Source organism: Bos grunniens, chromosome 2 (genome assembly GCF_055505025.1).
Source record: "Bos grunniens cultivar Pamir isolate PY7600 chromosome 2, Bosgru_T2T1.0, whole genome shotgun sequence".
Lineage (NCBI taxonomy): Eukaryota > Metazoa > Chordata > Mammalia > Artiodactyla > Bovidae > Bos > Bos grunniens.
The window spans coordinates 113,533,904-113,553,862 of NC_141166.1; the positions used below are offsets into that span (position 1 = coordinate 113,533,904).

General features: G+C 41.7%; 1 protein-coding gene and 1 non-coding gene across 6 annotated transcripts in view; one reads left to right on the forward strand and one right to left on the reverse strand.

The window, feature by feature from the left end:
• Positions 1-4,744: 4,744 nt before the first annotated feature.
• The window catches only part of CDCA7 (cell division cycle associated 7), a 37,037-nt gene continuing 21,822 nt past the window's right edge, over positions 4,745-19,959 (forward strand). The window contains exon 1 of one of the 5 annotated variants that reach the window (XM_086358690.1): positions 4,745-4,922. Coding sequence is in view for 2 of the 5 variants with exons in the window: in XM_086358673.1 (XP_086214799.1) it covers positions 5,431-5,538 (108 nt within the window). In the remaining 3 variants the exon portion in view is untranslated. Of the gene's footprint in view, positions 4,923-5,346; positions 5,539-19,959 lie in introns of those variants that run through there. The other 4 variants (XM_086358723.1, XM_086358741.1, XM_086358673.1 and 1 more) reach the window with 4 other exon arrangements.
• Positions 7,315-7,387, reverse strand: TRNAE-CUC (transfer RNA glutamic acid (anticodon CUC)). The gene has a single exon. It is a non-coding gene; the product is annotated as a tRNA-Glu (tRNA).

Here is a 19,959-nt window from a genome sequence, read left to right on the forward strand (position 1 = left end):
ATCAGATCAGATCAGATCAGTCGCTCAGTCGTGTCCGACTCTTTGCGACCCCATGAATCGCAGCACGCCAGGCCTCCCTGTCCATGACCAACTCCCGGAGTTCACTCAAACTCACGTCCATTGAGTCAGTGATGCCATCCAGCCATCTCATCCTCTGTCATCCCCTTCTCCTCTCGCCCCCAATCCCTCCCAGCATCAGAGTCTTTTCCAATGAGTCAACTCCACATGAGGTGGCCAAAGGAGAAAAGGAAAGATATAAACATCTGAATGCAGAGTCCCAAAGACTAGCAAGAAGAGATAAGAAAGCCTTCTTCAGTGATCAATGCAAAGAAATAGAGGAAAACAACAGAATGGGAAAGACCAGAGATCTCTTCAAGAAAATCAGAGATACCAAAGGAACATTTCATGCAAAGATGGGCTCGATAAAGGACAGAAATGGTATGGATCTAACAGAAGCAGAAGATATTAAGAAGAGATGGCAAGAATACACAGAAGAACTGTACCAAAAAAAAAAAGATCTTTACACACACAGATACACACACACATATGTATGTGCTAAGTCCCTTCAGTCATGTCCAACTCTGTTGGCCCCTATGAGCTGTAGCCTGCCAAGCTCCTCTGTCCATGGGATTCTCCAGGCAAGAATACTGGAGTGGGTTGCCATGCCCCCCTCCAGGGGTTCTTCCAGACGCAGGGATCAAACCCATGTCTCTTATGCTTCCTCCACGGGCAGGCAGGTTCTTTATCACTATACATACTACCTGGGACGTATATGTATAACTAAATCACTTGGTCATACACCTGAAACTAACACAACATTGTAAATTAACTATACTTCAATTTTAAAAAATAATTGACCAAAAAAGGGAAGATATGGAGCTTCCCTGGTGGTCTAGTGGTTAAGAATCTGCCAGCTACCGCAGAAGACATGAATTCAATCCCTGGTCGAGGAAGATCTTCAGGCTATGGAGCAACTAAGCCCGTGCACCACAGCTACTGAGCCTGAGCGCCTAGAGCCTGTGCTCTGCAACAAGAAAAGTGATCTCAGTGAGAGGCCTGAGCACCACAACTAGATAATAGCCCTCACTTGCCACAACTAGAGAAAGCCACATGCAGCAGCACAGCCAAAAATAAACAGAAATGAATAATAAAATCCTTTTTAAAAATGGAGACATGGGGTAAAAATAAATAAATAAACTAATATGTTTAGATAAGCCTACTAGGTAGAGTTTTCTATCTTCTCAGCCCAGTGGGGTCTGTCTGTATCCCACCGGGCTCTGAAGGAATCACACCAATTACCCATGACGAGGCCAGTTTGCTGTCTGCACCCCGAATTCCAGGTGAGCATTTTTAACAGGTAAGCAACAAAACAGCACCAGTTGATTCCACTGCTACCGAAGATGGTCTCTGGGCCCTTGTTCCATCAGATGTGAGCTGATGATTTCATCTTTGGAACAGAGACAGTCCTCAATTTTAGTTTAGGAGCTGTACCATGTTGGATACACATCCCCAATATATAAGATGGATACAAGGATCATGATTTCACAAGAATATAGTCCTTGTGAATCACTATATTCACAAGAATACAGTGATGGTTAGGAATGAATGTAAAACTCCAAAGAGTGCCTCGCAAGAGCTAGCATTCAACACCTGGAAGCCTTTCTTATAATTCTCTGTACACAAAACAGCACACGGTCCCTGTCCTTTCCACTATCTCCTAAGTCTTGCACTTTGCTCAGTTTGAGTATCTCCAAAAGGCAGCTCCTTCTACACAGCCTCAGCAGTGAAAGGGAACCAGCCTGCATTCCTTTGGTGTTGAAATGATAAAGATGCATGTATTAATACCTCTTAAGACTATATTATTTTATACATCTATATGATTTACATAAGATAGATATTTAGGTATCTAAAATCTGTATTTAATTCAGCTGCTTATAGTAACTGCTGAATCATAAATGTTACTGCTAATTCTTGAATAGCTTTTGCTCTGCTTACTCATATAATTTATTAGCCATCTAACCACCTAAAGATTTTCTCCCTCTCTAAATAATTAAGTTGATAAAATACTTCTTGGGTAGTTTTCATTTTCAGGTTCCTCAAGACTTCTAAGTCTTTTTTTTTTTTTTTTTTTTAAATAACAGTTATCTTCTAAGTCTGTATCTCTAAAAGTTTTAAGGCTAAAGCCAGAAGCCTCTCAAATTAGACTGTTTCAGCTCAAATTCCAACTCACTGTTTTCAAGGTGTGTGACAAGCTACTTAACCTCATTGTGTTTCAGTCTCCTCAACAGTTTAATAAGAGAATAATAATACCTATCCTAGCCCATAAGTTAAACAGTGAGAGCCTGGCATGCAGTAAGTAGCTATTAATATGTGATCAATATTGTAGAAGTGAAATACACTCCACGGGCATTTGCAACTCCATCAGTCCATCAGAATGGCAACTGCCTACATGCATGAGTCTGTTGTAAGTGACTGAGTGAAAAACACTGCCTGCCCTATCAGTAAACAGAGGATGTTGCCGCTGTCAAGCCGTGATATTACAGCTGCTGGGAAGGTAAGCTCTGAGGGAACTCAGAAGGGAGGCTGGATGCCCTCCTACCTAACAGTCAGCCACCGCAACCACCCTTCACAGTGTCTCAGGGTGAGAAAATATAGGATGCTGCCCCAGATAGCTGAGGTGCATATCAAAGGAAGAATTCCAAAGAATCCAGACTTTGCATTTCCCCATATACAGAAAAGCAGTAAATTCCTTGAGATATGTGGTTTTCCTTAATTAACAGTAATCTTTTGATGTGCTGACTACCTGGTCTGAGAGCCAAATTGGGATAGAAGTAGAGGGCTTTGATCTTCAACATGTGAATGGTTATTAATCACCAGTTTTCAGGGTAGAGTCCCTTACTTCAGTGGCCCTTTACATTAATCTCTGCAAATGATAAACATCTGTCTCAGGGGTGAGGTAGCCATTTGGGGGTACCAGTTGGGGATGAGCCTGGGGCTCCAACTGCTTCTTACACTGAATTTCAACCTTTCCTTTTGTTTGTAGCTCAGTTGTGCCCCTTTTCAGAAAGCTATTACAATGTTGCCAGTTTCTGAGTCTTTTGGGAATCCTTCCCTGTCAGAGGAATCCATTTTCTTAAGATGGTTATCATCCTACCCTTTCTTTACCAGCTCCTAAAATGTTGTTCCTTTTCTTTCCTCTCCTAATTTCTTTGATCTTGTGGTTTTCTGTTTTAATTAAAAAAGACATATATATCCCAATGTTCATTGCAGCACTATGTACAATAGCCAGTACATGGAAGCAACTTAGATGTCCACTGATAGATGAAAGGATAAAGCAGTTGTGGTACAAATGAACAATGGAATATTACTCAGTCATAAAAGGGAATGAATGTGAATCAGTTGAACTGAGGTGGATGAACCTAGAACCTGCTATGCAGAATGGGTAAGTTAGAGAAAAACAAGTATCATAGATTAACGCATATATATGGAATCTAGAAAAAATGGTACTGATGATCCTATTTGCAGGGCAGGAATACAGATGCAGATACAGAGAACAGACTTGTGGTCACAGCAGGGCAAGAAGTCGGGACAAAGTGAGAAAGTAGCACTGACATATATACACCACATGTGTGAAATATGCAGTGAGTGGGGAGCTGCTATCCAACACAGGGGGCCTAGCCAGCACTCTGTGATGACCCAGAGGGGTGGGATGAGGGTTGAGGGAGGCTCAAGAGGGAGGGAATGTATATATACTTATGGCCGATTGCTGTATGGCAGAAACCAACACCACATTGTAAAGCAATTATCCTCCAATCAAAAAAAAAAAAAAACCAAACAGTTTAAACCCTTGTTACTGTGGAGAGGAATGGGGGGAAGGGAAGTGGCTAATTGCTGGTATTGAAGTCAGGATGTAAACCAGCCTTTAAACAACCTCATATTTCCTTTAAAATTTTTAAATTTAATATTAGAACATAATCATTTCCCTGTATAATAAAAAATAACTTGATAAATATCACTTAGTTGTTGCTTATATGACATTGTCTTTCCTTAATATTTAACTATCCCATTTGGGCATGTTTCTAATGTTTCCCAATTATAAATAATACTGTAATGAACATCTCTGAGTATAAAATCATGACCTGATTTTAGATTGTTTCCTTAGAACTGTTAAGAAACAAAATTCAACTGAGTAAATATAAAGATCTAAATTGGCTTTATTTCACAATTCATGAATCGGGCGCATACTGATAAGTAGAGAGGAGCTCTGAGGAGCTGTAAAGAATGGAAGACTGTACAAAAGGGTAGAAAAGGGAGAGAGATAAAGAAAGAGTTCATTGTTTCAGGCAAGGTTACCTTCTTAGAGGGGACGGAAGGGGTCTACTGGGTGGATTACATCATTAGTGCTGACCAGGTAATTCTAGACCGGTTAAAGATTACATTCCTGGGAGAGCTAAAACTTCTATCAGGCTAGGTGCTGAGTCTTGGTTTGCTCAAGAGACTCCATCTGGGGCCTGTAGCGTCTTTTTTAACAGAATAAATTCCCAGAGGAAATATTAATGCAAACAAGAGAATGCGGACAAAAGAAAGAGCAAATCCTTCAGTTGCCTCAGACTAGCCTGAAGGGCTAGTTAAAACAGCCTGCTGGGCTCATCCCTAGAGTGAATGATTCTGCAAGTCTGGGGTGGGGCCAACAATCATTTGCATTTTTAACTTGTTCCGAGACCTTGGCTAAAGCTAAGTGTTGGGAACCACACTCTGAGAACACTGATCAAAACCAGAGACAGGGAAAAATAGTCTTGAACAAGAAAAGGAGGTTAATTGAGAACAGATGAAACTGCAGAGGTGTTTGTTGGTGGGACCTAGGCAAGAAACTGCTCCTTTTTTCTGACTGACGTAGGAGGTGGAATCCTCGGCCAAAAAAGGTAAGTGTAAAGCAAAAGGTGTGATAAGAAGAGTGAGTGATTCAGGTTTAAGCCATGGTGGGATTTAATGAAGGCACAGACTTGGAATCCTAAAAGAGCATTAACTAAGCGCATTGATAGTGGAGGACAGAGAAGCCTGGTGTGCTGCAGTCTATGGGGTCGCGAAGAGTCAGACATGACTTAGCGACTGAACAACAAGGGCATTGAAAACCCAGCTTAAACTAGACGTCATACATTTAAAATTATAGTCTTCATCGTCCTATAATCTTTCACAACATTGTTCAGCTGCCAGAGGAGCCCTAAAGAGTATAGGGCAGCTGCCCCAGGGGCTGAAGCAATGAACGCGAGACCTAGGCTAGAGATGAGATCTCTGTGTGACCAATTTGCCAGAGGACAGGTTTGATAAGGAAATGGCAACCCACTCCAGTGTTCTTGCCTGGAGAATCCCGGGGACAGAGGAGCCTGGTGGGCTGCTGTCTATGGGTTCGCACAGAGTCGGACACGACTGATGCGACTCAGCAGCAGCAGCAGCAGCAGGTTTGATCAAATATATGGCAGGCCTTGTGGAAATAAACAAGTGAGACAGCTGGAAAGATGGGGACAGGACAGCAAAGTGGTGAGTCAAATTATTAGAGCTGACCTTTCTGCAAATGGAGCTGTTCTGAAGTGTGAGAAGAGTTTCGAGATGGGGAGAATTTGATTGAGGAAATCTGTCATTTGCAAGGGCGTTAAAGTTCCTGGGAATAATGACAAACCCTGGGTCACCTGGAGGTTGAAATAAGTAGCCCAGAGGGACAATAAAATTGAAGGCTGAGGTGGGGGGAGTCTCAAAGCCTTTTGTATCAAAGTTGGAGACAAATGAGCTGAAATCAGCCATGGAGAGGTAGGAAAATTCACACAACTCTCCTCATTTATGGTAGGTGGGGTGTGGGAAGCTGGTGCGTGTCATCTGCCAGTACCGGAGTTGGCCAGGTGGTCGTGATGAGGGGCCAGGCCTGAGAGTCGAGAGCTTCACTAAGTCATTCCTGTAGAGGCTGGAGGGAAGCGAGAGTTCCCCCAGAAAAGCCTGAGGTCTACAGAGTGATTGTTGGCCCCAAGAAACCCAGACATCTCCCCTCCAGGATGAAGGGTGTTAGTAGCAGCACTGTGACCATTAATTCATTTCATTCTGTGGAGAGGGGGAAATTTCCCCCTCTACTCCTCTTGGTTCTTATAACTGGGCTAATAATCAAATTAACACAAAACAGGTTAGGAGAAAAAGGAGCACATTTTAATCCAGGTGCATGAAGTTCTCATGGAACCTAAGGAGTGGCCAAAGCGGGCAGCTTTTATACCTTTTAGAGAAAGAAACAATAAACTTGTGAGGAACTGGCCGGACAAAGAAACTTAGGCGCCCAATTAGCGAAGAATCAACACAGAATTTGGGCTTGGGGTAGTAACTTAAAGAGGTAAAAAGGTTTGTGTAAATAGGCATCTCAGCCTGAATTTCCTATCTTTGGCAGTAAGGGTGTTTGATCTCCAGATGCAGGAAATCTACTTTTCACGGGAGAGATTTCCTGCTTTCAGGGAGAAAGAGAGGAGGGTCAGAGTGTCCCTCTTCTGTTGGCCATTTCTTAAGCAACTTTAATCCAAAATCATCAATATGCCTTTGAGGGCAGCCTACCCCAGGCCCCGATAATTCCTAGGAGGCCCTAATGCTGGGGGGGCTGCCGTTCTCCATCTCCCCAGGATCATGGTCCTTCTCTGAGCTCCAGGCAACCACTACCAATCCCTTTAGAGTTTGTACAAAAAAATGAAGCTCCGTTCCATTCTCATGCTAGGCCTTAGCAACACTAAATCCCCATTCTCCAGGATCTTAATGACTGGGGGCAGGGGAATGGGAAATGAAACGAGTCTTGATGGGGGCTCAGAAAAAGTAACACCTAAGTCTAGAAAGCTGGATAGAAAACGACCTTTCCGAGGATCTTTCTTTCTAAGACAAAAGCTCTTTGAGACAGGTATTTTCTAGGAAGGAACCTTTTTCGAAATGCAAATAAACCGCTTAAGACCAAAGAGTACCTATTGTTTCCCGCTGTCTGCTATTTCTGGCACACTTTCTGAGAACAGGAATTAGCCTGGGGCCAAGTGCGAAAACGAGGGGCAGAGTGAGATGTTTGTAGCTGGGCTGCCCTGCAATGACGGAAGCCTTGGCCAATTCTAGGGTGTCCCAGCTTGTAGGGAGAAAGGGGATAAACAAATACATTGCTCCCAAGTGACATTTACCTTTACTCTGCCTCTGAAATTATTTGCCTTTAAAAAACCGCATTTCTTTCTTTGCGCTGTGTCTTAGTCGCAGCATATGGCATCTTTAGTTGCCGCAGGCGAATTGTTCTTTGCGGCATGTAGGATCTAGTTCCCTGACTAGGGATTGAACCTGGGCCCCCTGCATTGAGACTGCAGAGTCCTAACCACTGGACCACCAGGGAAGGCTTTCTTATAACTCTAAAGACTTGGCCCAAAGAGGGGTGAGTAGAGGAGGAAAGGAGAGAAAAGAGACAAGTCTGTTGGATGTGATCACAGAGAGCATGTGGGGCACCTCGAACGAGCCCCAGAACACTGGCATCTTTAGCATGGGCAGAGGAAGTGAGAAAGATTGCCTGTAAAAGGGGCTATGTAGCTTCCCTGGGAAATATTTACGCCCCATTCGGCAGCCAGTCTTGGGAAAGGGATTAAAGAAACCAAGAGATAAGAGTACATGGTGGATGCTGGAGTTTTCAGAAGTGAAAACCAGGCTGTCACATGAAAGGACAAGCAAATAACAACCAATCGGTAACTGAGCTGGGGTGAAATCCTTGAAGATTTATTCAGTGGTAGATTGAAAGCCATTAAAGAATTCCAAGTAGGGGAACGACACGGCTGTGTGTGTGTGTGTTCAGGTCGCCCGCTGACCAGGAAGCAGCTGTGTGGGTGGGGGATGGGGGGTTGGCGGCAGGGGGATAAGAGGCAGGGAGAGGATTCAGCCACTCCATAGTCTCCTTCATTCTGTACTCAGCACTGAGTTTCTTCTTCTCCTTTCTACCATGTCTGACTCTTTCCCACTCCACAGGCTGTAGCCCATCAGACTCCTCTGTCCGTGGGATTCTCCAGGCAAGAATACTGGAGTGGATTGCCATTTCCTCCTCCCCGGGATCTCTTGCCAACCTAGGGATTGAAGCCATGGATGCATCTCCTGCACTGGCATTCTTTACCACTAAGCCACCTGGGAAGCCCACCTCCCTATCTATAGGAGCCTAAAAAATTTTAGCCTGAAAAATAGTCCAGAGACTTATTTTTTCTCCCAGGCTGTGTGGGGTGATTCTTCCTTTTTACAATTGTCAGAAATGAAAGTGACAAATGCAGCCTCTTTCTCACTGAAAGAAAAGAAGCCTTGCTAGTTTTTAAGAAAAAGGAGACTGTCAGAACAGAGATGTTCTATGTATTTTAACCAAGAAACTTCTCAGTTGGCTGTCCCGGCATCCCCAGGTATTACCTTAATTTATTCAATATTCACTATATGTCACTGTAGAGGGGGAAAATAATTTTGCCTCTACCCTTCTAGGTTCTTGAATGAGTGCTGTGCTCAGTCGCTCAGTTGTGTCCAACTTTTGCAATCTCATGGACTGTAGCCCACCAGGCTCCTCTGTCCATAGGGGATTCTCTAGGCAAGAATACTGGGGTGGGTTGCCATGCCCTCACTCCAGGATCTTCCCAGCCCAAGGATCCAGGTCTTCCACATTGCAGGAGAATCCTTTACGGTCTCAGCCACCAGGGAAGCCCATGAATACTGGAGTGGATAGCCTATCCCTTCTCCAGGGGATCTTCCCAACCCCTGTAATGAAAAGATTAACAAGAGGAAAATTTAATTCCATTCCTGTACAAAAGCCCCGCAAAGATAAGAGACTGAAAGACATGACCAGAGCAGGATGCTTTTATAACTTTTAGACAAAGAAACAATAGATTTGTGAAGAATTGACAAGACAAAGGGGTTTGGGCTGGAAGTAATAAATGGTGACGAAGTAACAAGATTTGTTTATCCAGCCTTTTTGGCCCTAAATTCCCTGTATCTGGTGGTGAGGATGCCTATTCCAGGTACACTGAGGGCACCTTTCACAGGGAGTACTTTTTTTTTAATTTCTGCTGTACAGCAAAGTGACTCAGTTATATTTAGTCTTTTTCATATTCTCTTGCATTCTGGTTTATCACAGGATATTAAATATAGTTCCCTGTTCTGTACTGTAGGATCTTGTTTATCCGTCCTCTATGCTAGTTAGCATCTGCACATTTCAAGCTCCCAGTTCTTGTCTTCCCCACCGCCTTCAGTAACCACAAGTCTGTTCTCCATGTCTGAGTCTGTTTCTGTTTTATAGATATGTTCATTTGCGTCTTATTTTAGATTCCACGTATTAATGATATTTGGTATTTGTCTTTCTGACTTCACTTAGTATGATGATCTCTAGGTATATCTATATTGTTGCAAATGGCATTATTTCATTCCTGTTTTTTATCACATGGGAGATTTATCTCCTGCTTAGTAAGGGGACAAAGGAAGGTGAGAGTGTCCTTCTCGTACTGGCTGTTTCTCCAGTGCCTTTAATTCAAAATAAATGCCAAAGTGGGAGATATGTTCTGAACCGCTGTACCAGCCATGGTACTAAGATGAGGACTATGAATAAGACAGATGGGATCTCTGTTCTAGACTACATTCCAGGTAGGTTTTGGATGTGGGTGTGCACATGTATGTGTACATGAGTGTGTGCTTGTGTATGTTGGGAGCAGTGAGTGAGACAGACTGTAAACAAGTAAGCATGAAAACTTGAGATTCTGAGAGGGGCTGTGAAGACAAAGCGTCCTGAGATAGAATATAATAGGGTGGAGGACAGTCCTCTGAATGTAATACAGGCTCAAGGGAGGTGACATTTGAATTTAGACTTGAAGGCAGAAAAGGAGTACAAAGGTCCTTTCAAGCAGACGAAAGAGCCTGTGCAAAGACTTTGAGATGGTTACGAGTCTGAGGTTCCTGTAGCTGGATTACATTTGAGCACGGCAGTCACTGGTTTAGGATGAGATGGAGGAGGCAGGCAGGACTGGAGGAAGGGAGAGCTAATGAAGGATTTTTTTTTTTTTTTGGCTAACGCCGGCTCCTAGTTTCGGCATTTAGGGTCTAGTTCCCCGTGACTGAGCTCCCAGTGCAGGAGGTCTGGGTTTGATCCTTGGTCAGGGAAAGTGTTAGTTGCTCAGTTGTGGTCTCAAAGTCAGACTGAGCGACTAACACTTTACTTTCCCTTACCAGGGATCAAGCCCAGAGTCCCTCTTTTGGGATCTCAGCGTCTTAGCCACTGATCCACCAGGCAAGTCCCTGGAAGGATTTTTAAACTGGAGAATGATCCAAGTTATTTTCTAAAAAACTGCTGTGGTTCTGTGTAAATATGTAATTGAGGAAGTCACTGGAGTATCCAGAGGGATTTTAGACAAGAGTTTAGACAAGAACAGTGGTAGTGGCAATGCACAGAAGTAGATGGGCTTGTGACCTATGTGTGGAAGTAGAAGCAACAATATTTGGTGACACATTAGATATGAGAAATAAGGGATACAGAGAAAGCAGGAATAACACTTGATTTTTAGCTTGGGCAACGGAGTAGACAATGATGCTGTTTACTGAGATGGAAAGATGTGGAGATAAGTGGCTTTTGAGGAAGGAATCGGAGATCTATTATGGTATGTTATATTCAAAATGACATTAAGTAGATGGTTTAATATACAAGTTTCAAGTTCAGAGGAAAAGTTTTGGCTGAAGATATAATACTGGGAGTCATAGGAGATGATGGCACTACTGCCCATGGGCTCAGATGATCTGTTCCTTAAAATGTCAGATCAAGTCAAACGTTTCCTAACTTAAGAACGTGTCATGCCTGAGTGCCATGTTTCAGGTAATCCCCGCGTTTCACAGGCAATCACCGTTCATTCTAATTTCTATTGCCATTGTTTCATTTCACCTGTTCTAATATGTTTTCCCTTCACTGTTTGAAAGGACAGCATTCCTCTGAAATGTTTCACAACCTGAAATGGTGTGAAGAAACAATCACCTTAGGACACACCTTGCTAACCAATGCACAAAATAAACTGAGATACAGCACAGACAGTTCAAATACGGCGGTTTGTTGCTGAGATGCTGACTGTTGTTCCCGGGGGAGGTTGGTGGGGCCACTGTAGCTGCTTCCAGTTGCTCGCCACCTTTATAATGGTGGTTGGTGGCTGGCTGCAAAGTAAGTGCTGAATGTTATTGTCATTTTTCATCTTTTTTGGTAAAAGTGAAAATCCTCTTTGGCTTTCTTTCCACTGTGAAAAACAGGTAAAAGCGAAGTGGTTATAAAGCAAACTTTTGAAAAGCAGGGGATAACAATACAATAAGGGGATAAGTACAATAAGCATTGTACTTTCTTCATCATTGTCCAAAGTAATTTTTCCTTTGTGATTTCTTTGACTCAGGGATTATTTATATGTGCACAGTTCAATTTCCAAATATCTGAGACTTCTCTGGTTATCTTAACGTTGTTGTTTCTAGTTGAATTATTTGTGGTCAGGGAATAGATTAGGTAAAATGCAATTTCTTTTGAAGTTCATTGAGAATTATGAATTCATGACCTAAAATAATGTGTATCATGAAAAATATTCCATTTTCACTTGAAAGAACATGTATTCCGCTACTCTACAGTTGCTGGATAACATGTTTTATAAATGTTAATTATGTAATTAGGTGAAGTTACTTAATGATGTTTTTTCATATTCTTCATATCCTAGTTTTTTGAGTGTGGTTGTGTCTTGGTCTAATTCTGTCCATTTCTGAGATGGGATATTAAAATCTCCAACTATGATTGTGAGTTTCTCTATTTCTCTCTTTAGCTCTATCAGCTTTTTCTTTAACGTTTTGAAGTTCTGCTATTAGGTTCATACATTTCAGAATTATATGTCTTCCTGGTGAAACAATCCCTTTATCATTATAAAATATTCCTCTTATCGCTGGTAATACATGTTGTTTTGAAATTGAATTTGTCCTGTATTAAGGTCTTTTTTTTTTTTTAATGCTTATTCATTTATTTTTGGCTGTGCTGGGTCTTCACTACTGCACTCGGGCTTTCTCCGCTGGGTCTTCACTGCTGCACTTGGGCTTTCTCCAGCCGTGGTGCGTGCGGTCCACTTTTCATTGTGGGGCATGGACCTCTCGCTGTGGTGGCCTCTCGTGCAGCACGGGCCCTCGGTGCATGGGCTTCAGCAGGTGCAGCACTCAGGCTTGGCAGTTGTGGCTCTTGGGCTTAGCTGCTCCACAGCACATGGAATCCTCCCAGACCAGGGATCGAACCCATGTCCCCCGCATTGACAGGCGGACTTGCACCCACTGTGCCACCAGGGCAGTTTGTGTCTCTTGTTGACAGCACAGAGTTAGGTCTTCCTTTTTTATTTAGTCAGATAATTCCAGTTTTTCAATTGGTTTGTTAGATTCATTTACATTTGATGTAATTCCTGGTGTGTTCAATTCAGTTCCACTGGTTTTGCTATTTTCTCTGTGTCTTGGCTCTTTTTTATTCCTTTATTTCTCCTTTCTATCCTTCTGTTGGGAGATCATATTTTTTACTATTCAGTTTTAGTTCCTCTATTAGCTTTTTAGCCCTGACACCACAAGCCAATAAAACTGCGGATATCTGCTGCAGGTCTAGCTGCCCCATGCAGCCTAGACACGGGAACATCCTGAGTGAGTGGATTTCATCTAGTGAGTGTAGTTCCCCTTTTTAAGGCTTGAAGGCCCCTCCAGTTTTCGCCTGCTGTGGCCCCTCTCCAGTATCTTCAAATAGTTGATTACATTTTGTCCACAGTTTATAACTGTTAGCAGTGTGAGAGTTATTCCAGTGGTGGTTACTCTGCCACTATCAACACTACATAAGTCTCAGTTCTCTTAATCCTTTAAAAGTCTTTCTTATTATCAATGAGAACATCTCAGTTAGATATTGTTATTTAACGTAACTCTTTTTTTTTGTAATTTTTTATTTATTTTTTAAACGTCACTCTTTGTTCTGTCCAAGAGATCATGTCTCACACTTTAGAAGACAATAAAATCTAATTAGAACTTAATAATCATGTTTCATACTTTATCCATCTATCATTTTATTGACAGCCCATTATACTGCTTTTCCAATTGTAGCTATAATTTTAAGTTTTATACAAGTAAAATAAGTGTGAGTCCATATAAAGAAAACTAATTAGCACTAATAGTAGACGGGTTATACAGTTATGGCAAAACATGAAATAATAGTTCTGGGAATACTGAAGTTAGGAAGATTCTTTTCGGTAACATACTTCCTCTGACCCTGAGACAGTGGTGAATGGAAATCTAGAGTAAGGAAGAGAAGTCAGGACAGGGAATAGGGGTTAGAGAATTTAAAGGCTTAAGGCCTTCAGTCCAGTGCCATTGTTAGAACCAGTTTTTGTAACTTTAATGTAAAAGGTTGTTGAGAATACAGCCATTCTAAGAAGTTCTATCTTTGGTTCTCTAAGATGTTTTTATCCTAATACTTTATTAAATTTTGTAAGAATCAGTATAACCTTTTAAATTCCACTTCTGATAAATGTTATTTGATTTTTGCTTTCTATTTCCAACCATTTTGAAGGTAGTTTTAAAATACATCTATAAGTTGATTTGTTTGAATGTCTCTGATGAAACTTCAATTTCAGAAATGTCTATTATTTCCTTTTTTTTTTTATTTTCGTATGTTGATCTTGATCCTGAGGAGAGTTACAAAATTTTCTTTTAAGTCGTCTAACTCAGGTCCTAGATCAGGTCCATAGCACCTGAAAAGTAACCACTTTGATATCCAAAGAATATAAAGAAAATAAACCCCCAGGGAGGCAGCATTGACTAGAGATTAGAAAAAGGGGCTGTCAGGATGATAATCCAATTTAATCAGCTCTCCTTTTTCTAAACTCTCTGCTACCAGTTTTCTACCCTGGCTTTTTAAGGATTGGTATGACTACCTAGTGCTTATTTTTATTTATACAATGAAGGCAAAATTTTATTTTCTTAACTAGGTTTTTAGTCATTTCACTGTGGAGTAACTGGTTTCTTTGATCTTCTCTGAAGGATGGACTGAAGAAAAAATCCTTGATGATTCTGTTAAGGGCCTCGTGTCATGGACATCTTACCCTGTCTTTTCTAGTTGGTGCTGTGTTAAAATTGAATTATGCTAAAACACAATGATGCTGTGTTTGGAAACACAAATACTTTTGAAGAGAAGTCAGTGGTCATTTGTATTTTCTTGTATATGTTTTTAAACTGTTTTTCTCTTCATCTTTGGTTTTCAGAAAATTTACAAAGGATATCACAGGTGTGGTTTTCTTTGTATTTGTTCTGCTTAGGGTTTGCCGAGCTTCTTGAATCTATAAATTTGGGAAATTTTCAGCTATTATTCCTTCAACTATTTTTTTCCCTGCCTCATTCTCTCTGTGCTTTCCTTCTAGGACTCCAATTACTCATATATTAGAACTTGTTATATTGTTCCCATAAGTCACGAAGTCCCTTTTCTGTTCTGTTCTTTGTTTTTCCCCCCAGTCTTTTATCCTCTGTTCTTTAGACTGGATAATTTCTAATTATCTCTCTTTTTGTTCACTTATTATGACATCATAACCAGTATTCTTTTAAGTCTATCCATTAGATATTTTATTTATATTTCAAATCTAGAATTTCCATTTGGTTGTATTTTTATACTTTTGCTTTCTTTACTGATAGCTCTTATTTGTTTAAGGTCATAAAGGAAAAGTAAGCTTAGTCCTAATAACTTTTATAATCTTCCTTTGCTAACTTCAGTATCTGCAGAATCCTGAAGTTAGTCTGCATTGATTATGGATGAGTCATGCGAGTTTCCCCCTTTGTCTAGTGATTTGGGGTTTTATTCAAAACATAAATAATCACTGTAGAAACTCTGGATTCTGTTCTGTTTTTCCAAAGAGTCTTGATTATTTGTTTTGACGGGAGGTTAACTGGGCCTACTTCAAACTCCACACTCAGACTCCCCTGCAGTTGGTAGCAGCTGAAATCTCTGTTTAGTTTTTAAAGCCATAGATGAACTTCTTGGATCTCTCACGTGCAGGTAGTTTAGGAATTAGCCAAAGATTTGGGCAGAACTTACGTGCAGAATTTGAGGCTACCTCTTTATGATTCTCTTTAAAAAAAAATAATTGTATTTATTTATTTTTGGCCGGGCCAGGTCTCTGTTGCTGCACGGGCTTCTCTTTAGGGGCTACTGTCTAGATGTGGTGCGCAGGCTTCTCATTGCAGCGGCTTCTCTTGTCGCACTGCACGGGCTCTAGGGCGTGTGTGTTTCAGCAGTTGCAGCACTTGGGCTCAGTAGTTGCAGCTAGAATCCGAGGCTCAGTGGTTGTGGTGTGTGGGCTTAGCTGCTGGCCACGTGGGATCTTCCCGGATCAGGGATGGAACCCACGTCTCCTGCATTGGCAGGCAGATTCTTTACCACCGAGCCACCAGGGAAGCCCAGACTTCTGTTATTTATTTCTAGTTTGATTCCATCATAGTTATATAATACCCTTTCTATAAATCACATTCTTTTTAATTTCAAAGTTTGCTTTATGACCCAGGATATGGTTTGGTTTCTCTGGACACTTTAAAAGAATGTGTATCATGCTGTTGTTGAATGAAGCGTTATATGAATGTTGACTAGGTTCTGTTGGTCGGTGGTGTTGAGATCTTCTATACCCTTGCTGATTTTCTGGTTAATTTTATCACTCACTGAGTGAGGAGTGCTGAAATCTCCCAACTATAATTCTGTCTTTTTCCTGATACCCAAGCCCTGTAAATGTTACCTTATTTGGAAATTACAGATGTAATTTAAGTTAAGGATCTTGAAATGAGACCATCCTGGATAACCCAAATAGGCCCTGATCCCAATGGCAAGTGTCCTTATAAGAGACACAAGAGGAGGAGTCACAGCCACAGAGGAGAAGGTCATGCAAAGATGGAGGCAGAGAATGGTGTGAGCAACCATAAGCCGAAGAATGAGGACAGCAACCCAAAACTGCAAGAGGCAAGGAACAGAGACTCACTCCTAGAACTTCTGGAGGGAGCACAGTCCTCTTGATACCTTGATTTCAGAATTCTGGCCTCCAAAGCTGAGAGAATACATTTCTATTGTTTTAAGCCACAGAGTTTGTGATCATTTTTAACAGCAGCCACAGGATACCCATACAGTAGCATACCTCGCCTTCCAGGCTCTAATATGAAAAAGAGGAGTCCAAAGAGACACAGCTTGACCAAGCTCTCACCCTAGAGAGTAGACTACCGTCACAACTCTGGTGACAAATTAGACTAGATCTTTCAGAGTCATCAAAGACAGTAACTAGAATAACCAGTCTTTACCAGTTTCCACTTAGGAACTTATAAAGCCAATGTTTGTGTCCCGTATGTTGGGACATTCATATGTTGGGAAATTCATGTGTTGATGTTCCATCTCCAGTGAAACAGTATGTGGAGGTGGGTCCTTCTGGAAGGAATGAGGTCATGGGAGTACAGCCCTCATGAATAGGATTAGTGCCCTTAGAAGAAGAGATATGAGAGAAATTGCTTCTCTATCTCTGCTCTCCCCTGTTAGGATAGCAAGAAGGCCATCTCAAATCAGGAAGCACACTCTTGCCAGGAACCTTGATTGTGCATTTCCCAGTCTCCAGAACTAAAAGAAGTAAATGTTGTTAAAGTCATCCAGTCTATGGTATCTTTGTTGTAGCAGACTGAACTAATAGCAGCCAGTTTTTATAGTTTCTAAAATTTGGAATTTTGGATAATTCTTCTTGCTGCCCTAAGCAATCTTATTTTCTTGTCTTTAAATTTTATTTATTTATTTTTTTCTGGGTATAGTGGGTCTTCCTTGCTGCACAGGCTTTCTCTAGTTGTGGCAAGTGGGGTCTGCTCTGCAGTTGAGGTGCTCGGGCTTATTGTGCTGGCTTCTCTTCCTGCAGAGCACAAGCGGAGAAGTTGTGGCACACAGGCTCAGTTGCTCCACAGCATGTGAAATCCTCCCAGACCAGGGATCGAACCCATGCCCCTTGCAATGGCAGGTGGATTCTTAACCACTGGACCACGAGGGAAGTCTGCAACCCTGTTTTCTTACTGGCCATTTGGTCTCTTCTGCTTCTTTGTGACATTAGCTCACAGTAGTCCTCATTCTGCCCTGGACTCAGAGCATCATTTATTTGCTTTCTATTTCACCACTAGCCAGTGTTATCTTCTGGTATTAACAAGGATTAACTAAGAGAAAGAAAGTGACCATGGGACCACTAAGGTATTAATGGATCAGTGGCCCCTATCTCAAGTGTCTAATCTGATTGGGAGCAGGGGAACATTATCACCTGGTATCAAATGTGGTGCTTAACCACGTGGGGCTGGCTATTCAGATGTTGTCTGGTACAGTACAGCAGTAAAGAGTGTGAACTCAGTCTAAGCTGAAATAGCTATGCCACTCGCCACGTGTTCTATGACCTTAGGCAAGTTAATCTCTCAGTTTTTGTATTTTGTCTATAAACTAGAGAAAATGAACCAAGCCTGCCTTACAGGATTGGTGTGAGGATTAAACGAGTACACGTCTGGCATATAGTCAGTGCACAATACATTTTATTTATTATTACTGAGCCTGCCAAGTGCATAACTTTTCCCATTCGGTAGTTCCAAAGATGCCCAGACGAACATGATTAAGATAATACTTTTCTAGTCAAAAATACATATTCCCATTGTTAAAATAAAGCTCCTAAAATCATAACTAACTATTGTATCTAGAGACAACATCAAAGCTGCTGTATCAAAGCTGCTTCTCAGTCTTAAGAGTTCACAACCTCCTGGCACTAAGCATCCCATCTCTAGTTCTGCTGCAGTCCCTTCCTGCCATTTTATTAAATACAGCCCCTCGTGTCTCAAAGGTAAAGAATCTGCCTGCAATGCATGAGGTGCAGGAGATGCAGGTTCAACCCTGGATTAGGAAGATACCCTGGAGGAGGGCATGGCAATCCACTCCAGTATTCTTGACTTAAATAATCTCATGGACAGAGGAGCCTGATGGGCTACAATCCACAGGATCACAAAGGATCAGACACCACTAAGTGACTGAGCACATAGCACATTAGCACATGGAATGAATGGTACCTTTTACCACCATCAGTGTCGCTGATACTATTTAGATATTACTTAACTACTTATTAAACTATCAGTTCAGTTCAATTGCTCAATTGTGTCCAATTCTTTGTGACCCCATGGACTGAAGCATGCCAGGCTTCCCTGTCCAATACCAACTCCCAGAGCTTGCTCAAACTCATATCCATTGAGTCGGTGATGCCATCCAACCATCTCATCCTCTGTTGTCCCCTTCTCCTCCTGTCTTCAATCTTTCCCAGCATCAGGGTATTTTCCTATGAGTCAGTTCTTCACATCAGGTGACCAAAATATCGGAGATCCAGCTTCAGCATTAGTCCTTCTAATGAATATTCAGGGCTGATTTCCTTTAGGATTGACTGGTTGGATCTCTTTGCTGTCCAAGGGACTCTCAAGAGTCTTCTCCAACACAACAGTTCAAAAGCATCAATTCTTTGGCTCTCTGCTTTCTTTATAGTCCAACTCTCACATCCATACATGACTACTGGAAAAACCAAAGTTTTGACTAGATGGACGTTTGTCAGCAATGTTATGCCTCTGCTTTTCAATATGCTGTCTAGGTTGGTCATAGCTTTTCTTCCAAGGAACAAGCATCTTTTAATTTCATGCCTGCAGTCACCATCTGCACTGATTTTGGAGCCCGAGAAAATAAAATCTTTCACTGTTTCCATTGTTTCCCCATCTATTTGCCACGAAGTGATGGGACTGGATTGGAGAAGGAAATGGCAACCCACTCCAGTGTTCTTTCCTAGAGAATCCTGTGGACAGAGGAGCCTAGTGGGCTGTTTCCATGGGGTTGCACAAAGTCAGACATGACTGAAATGACTTAGCATGCATGCACGCAATGGAGAAGGAAATGGCAACTCACTCCAGTATTCTTGCCTGGAGAATCCCAGGGATAGAGGAGCCTGGTGGGCTGCCATCTATGGGGTCGCACAGAGTTGGACACTCCTAAAGCGACTTTGCAGCAGCAGCAGCAGCAGATGGGACTGGATACCATGATCTTAGTTTTTGAATGTTGAGTTTTGAGCCAGCTTTTTCACTCTCCTCTTTCACCTTCATCAAGAGGCTCTTTAGTTCTTGTTTGCTCTCTGCCGTAAGGGTGGTGTCATCTGCATATCTGAGGTTATTGATCTGTCTCCTGGCAATCTTGATTCCAGCTTGGGCTTCATCCAGTCCAGCATTTCTCATGATGTACTCTGCATATAAGTTAAATAAACAGGGTAATCAGTATACAGCCTTGATGTATTCCTTTCCCAATTTGGAACCAGTCTCTTGTTCCATGTCCATTTCTAACTGTTGCTTCTTGACCTGCATACAGATTTCTCAGGAGGTAGGTAAGGTGGTCTGGTATTCCCATCTCTTTAAGAATTTTCCACAGTTTGTTGTGATCCACACAGTCAAAGGCTTTAGTGTAGTCAAGGAAGCAGATGTTTTTCTGGAATTTTCTTGCTTTTTCTATGATCCAGTGGATGTTGGCAATCTGATCATACATATTAAAGTATATGAAAGTATTAATGCAATTATATTAGGTATATACATATCTATTAATTAATGAGGAAATTAAAAAAAATAAGATTTCTAAGAAATAAAGTATTTATAGAGACAAGCTCAGTTAACCATGACCCTTGCTCCAAGAAAACCAGATCCCCTGTTTCCTGCCTTAAAGTTAATACTGATGAGTACAGCGCTGGGTACATACTGGATACCTATGGACAGAGTGAGGACGCTAATGTGAGCTCTTATATTTTTTATGAGCCTAGGAACCATATCATTCCAATAATCCTACTATTTTATGCTTCTCTCCCACTGGTTACATTC